The sequence below is a fragment of the Pteropus medius genome, unplaced genomic scaffold, assembly GCF_902729225.1.
Source record: "Pteropus medius unplaced genomic scaffold, Ma_sr-lr_union100, whole genome shotgun sequence".
Lineage (NCBI taxonomy): Eukaryota > Metazoa > Chordata > Mammalia > Chiroptera > Pteropodidae > Pteropus > Pteropus medius.
This window is the reverse complement of record NW_024349798.1, coordinates 9468093-9471197: the sequence shown is the minus strand read 5'-3', so window position 1 is coordinate 9471197 and position 3105 is coordinate 9468093. Positions and strand designations below refer to the sequence as shown.

Below are 3105 nucleotides of genomic sequence, written 5' to 3'. Positions count from 1 at the left end.
TATTTCTTGTAGTTCTGGAGGATGAGAAGTCCAAGATCAAGGTGCCGGCCAATTTGGGCCCTGTTGGAGGGCCCTCTTCCGGGCTTGTAGACAGCTGTCTCCTCACTGTGTCCTCAGGGGTCTCCATGTGCTTGTGGGGGGACATGTGGGGAGGGAGAGAGAGTGGCAGGCAGAGCTTGGGCTCCCGCAGTGCCGCCCCCCACTCTTGGGCCCTGTGGTCCCAGGACAGTTACCAGCTGCCTCCCCTCTCCCGGAGTCTGGGTCCGGGGCTGCCCCCGACTTGCTGTGACGGGGCGGGGGTGGAGGTCGCAGGGGTGGGTAGGTCGGTCACTTCTCTGTGCCTCAGTTTCCTCTCCAGTAAAATGAGTAACATCTTTTACCGCAGAGACAGAGGACTCGAGGAGCGAGTGGAAATTAAGAAAATGATGGAACAAAACAAACCGTAAGAGAGAACGAAATCAACAGCCTTCTCTCACTTTTTCTTTCTTCGCATTGCCTTTTTTGTTTTCTTCCTCCCTTCTGTTCTTTGTTTCTTTCCCTTCAGCCTCTCTTCACTCCTTCCTGTCGTGACTTAATCTCCGCTAAAACGGAGGCGCCCGGGGCCCATCCGAATTCTGGAGCGAAGGTCAGGTGTGGGCGCCGGGCCAGACCCGCGGGCTTAGGAGAGGGACCCGCACCGGCGCGAAGACAAGATTCTCCCACTTTTCAGGGGAGCTTTCGGACCGTCGGTGCAGCACAGGCGGTCACTGCCCCCGGCCCCAGCGCGGGACGAGGAGCCGTGTCGCCACCCCCAGGCCGAGGCGGAGCGTCCCGCGCGCGGAAACAAAGGCCCGCCCCAGCTGCTCCCGCCGCTGCTCGCGGGCGGTCCCGGGCTCCGGCCCGCGCCCCCATTGGCTGGGCACTCCTGGAGGCGGGTCCGGGGCGGGGCCTCCGCGGGCCCGCCCCGTGGACCACGCCCCTCCCCTGCTTCGCTCGCGCAGTCGGAGCCCAGCAGCTGGCGGAGCCGAGCGGGTGGACAGGTAGGGACTTCCTCCCGGGCTCTCAGGAGGGGTGTGGCGCGGTGCCTAGCCCCGAGGCCCAGGAGCCGCCGGAATGGGACCTCGGCCTCCTCTGCGCCTCTGCCCCATTCGACCCTGTGGTGCAGGGTCTTCCAGCTCGCTGGCAGGGGGCTCCGGCCTGGGTCCCTCCAGGCCCCTAGGACAAGCGCCGGCCGCCAGGGCCTGTTTGGGGAGAGCGAGTTACTCCTCCCAGGGGAAGGGTGGGTGTGGCAGCCGCTGGCGGGATTGGGAGTCGGGTAGCAAGCACTTCCCGCCTGATTTGTGCGTGTTGGGGAAGCCCCCTTCTCGCCTCTGCCCCCTCTTCGCTTTCGCCCGTTCGCTGGAGCGTGGATGGGGTGACTCGTGGTGCGGTAGGGCGAGGCGCGGGGGGCGCCGCTTGAGGAGGTGGAGCCAGGCCGACCGCGCCAGCTGTGGGTTCGGCGGCGGGACCTCGGCCAGGCCAGGCGGGGGAGGTGGGAGCCAGCCTGGCGCCGCGCGATTGGCCGCCTCTGGGGGAGGAGGAGCCGCTGGGCGCTCGCCGATTGTGTTTGCCGCCCGGGTGGGGGGCCCTTAGGCGATGCAGGAAACTCACCCGGCGCCTACAGCCTCCATCTCCGCCAGCCTCGCTGGCAGCCCGATGGGAGGACGGAAGCGCACGTCTTTTTCAGTTTTTATGAAGGAAGCCCCTGGCCCTCACTGCCTTTCTGGGATTGGAGTGGATGTGTGTATTGGAGTTGGGGGAGCGCAGATCACCCCGCTCCAGGCAAGGCCTTCGTTCTCTTCCGCCGGGATGTCTCATTGCAAAATAGGAGGCCCCTCGGAGCCTCAGTTTCCCCTTCTGTAGACTGGGGCTACAACTTTTCCTGGCGTAGCGCGGTGCGTGAGAATGAAAGGAGATGGCAGAGCCAGTGCGGGGAGAAAGGTTAGCGACTCTTCAATGTTTTACTTGCCATTTTGTTGATATTTCTCAGTCTCTTCGCTCCCGGTCTCGCCTCTCCAGTCTGTTCGCCAGGGGGAGCTCGGAAAAACAATCGGTTCCATAGAACCCCTGGCTTAAAATCGTCCACTAATGTCCCCACTGTCGTCTAAGTGCCAAACTTCTCAACAGATCTTTCCCGCCCCTCTCTGCCGCCTGCCCGCCCTCCCTTACCCCGGGCCTTTTGGTGCTCTGCTGGTCCTCCTGCTAGGAGGATTCTACCTCGAAATGACTTTGCTCCCTTCTGGCCTGGGGACTCCTCGCACCCTCCTTATGTTCTCTACTCCTCAGTCCTTTTGATGACTCCTGTCTCATCATCTGGGAGCCTCTGAGGGCCAGAATAGTCCCCTGAAACTCCATTCCATGGGGTACTGAATGACTATGAGTGGAATTTGGGCTCCCTATGGACCTGGGGGTGTAAGGAGGCAGGGTTCCCTTGGGAGGGGACTAGTTTTTCTTTGTCCTGTCGAGTGGCAAAGTCAGGACATTTGGTTTGTGTCCCATCAGCAGGGACAGGAATGGGAGGGATCATTCTAGATGGCGCCGTGCCAGAGAGTTCTACCAGGAAAGGCTCAACTAATGTTGACCCAGGCCACTGTCGCTGGCACCCTCCGGTCTGTACAAAGTTCCCGGGCCTGGGAGGTTGCGCCATTATTGTCCCCTTCCCCTTTGACAGATGAAGAAGCCGAGGCATGGAGCGGTGAGGTCACTTGCCAGGGGTCACAGAGGAAGTGAAGAGCAGAGTCAGGCCTGAAACTCAGCCTGCCACCAGGGTGGTGGCGGGGGAGGCGGTAGGACTGAGGCAAGGATGGAGCACCGGAGAGCTTGAGGTGCTGGGGGAACAGCGTTGGCGAGTTACCTACAAGGGCTTGCGCTCCCCCAGGAGGGGCTGTCGGGGCTGAGCGGGGGCAGCGCAGGGTCCCCGGTGGTGGGGGCGCCGGGTAACCATCTTTCTGTGGGGCGGGGCCGAGCAGAGGTGCTAACGCGGTCAGGTGGCCGTGCTGGAGGGCCGGACTCTGGTTCCCGGCATGCCGGTCCAGGGGTTTCCGGCCTCTTCCCAGCACTCGGAGGCCCCAAGGGGGAGGCTTTGTT

The 3105-nt window shown here is 62.8% G+C and overlaps 1 protein-coding gene across 4 annotated transcripts in view; it reads left to right on the top strand.

Annotated features, from left to right (window-relative positions):
• The first annotated feature begins 902 nt into the window (after positions 1-902).
• Positions 903-3105, top strand: part of CARHSP1 (calcium regulated heat stable protein 1) — a 12703-nt gene continuing 10500 nt past the window's right edge. The window contains exon 1 of one of the 4 annotated variants that reach the window (XM_039885308.1): positions 903-1019. Coding sequence is in view for 2 of the 4 variants with exons in the window: in XM_039885306.1 (XP_039741240.1) it covers positions 1757-1800 (44 nt within the window). In the remaining 2 variants the exon portion in view is untranslated. Of the gene's footprint in view, positions 1020-1615; positions 1801-2689; positions 2714-2819; positions 2844-3105 lie in introns of those variants that run through there. The other 3 variants (XM_039885306.1, XM_039885307.1, XM_039885309.1) reach the window with 3 other exon arrangements.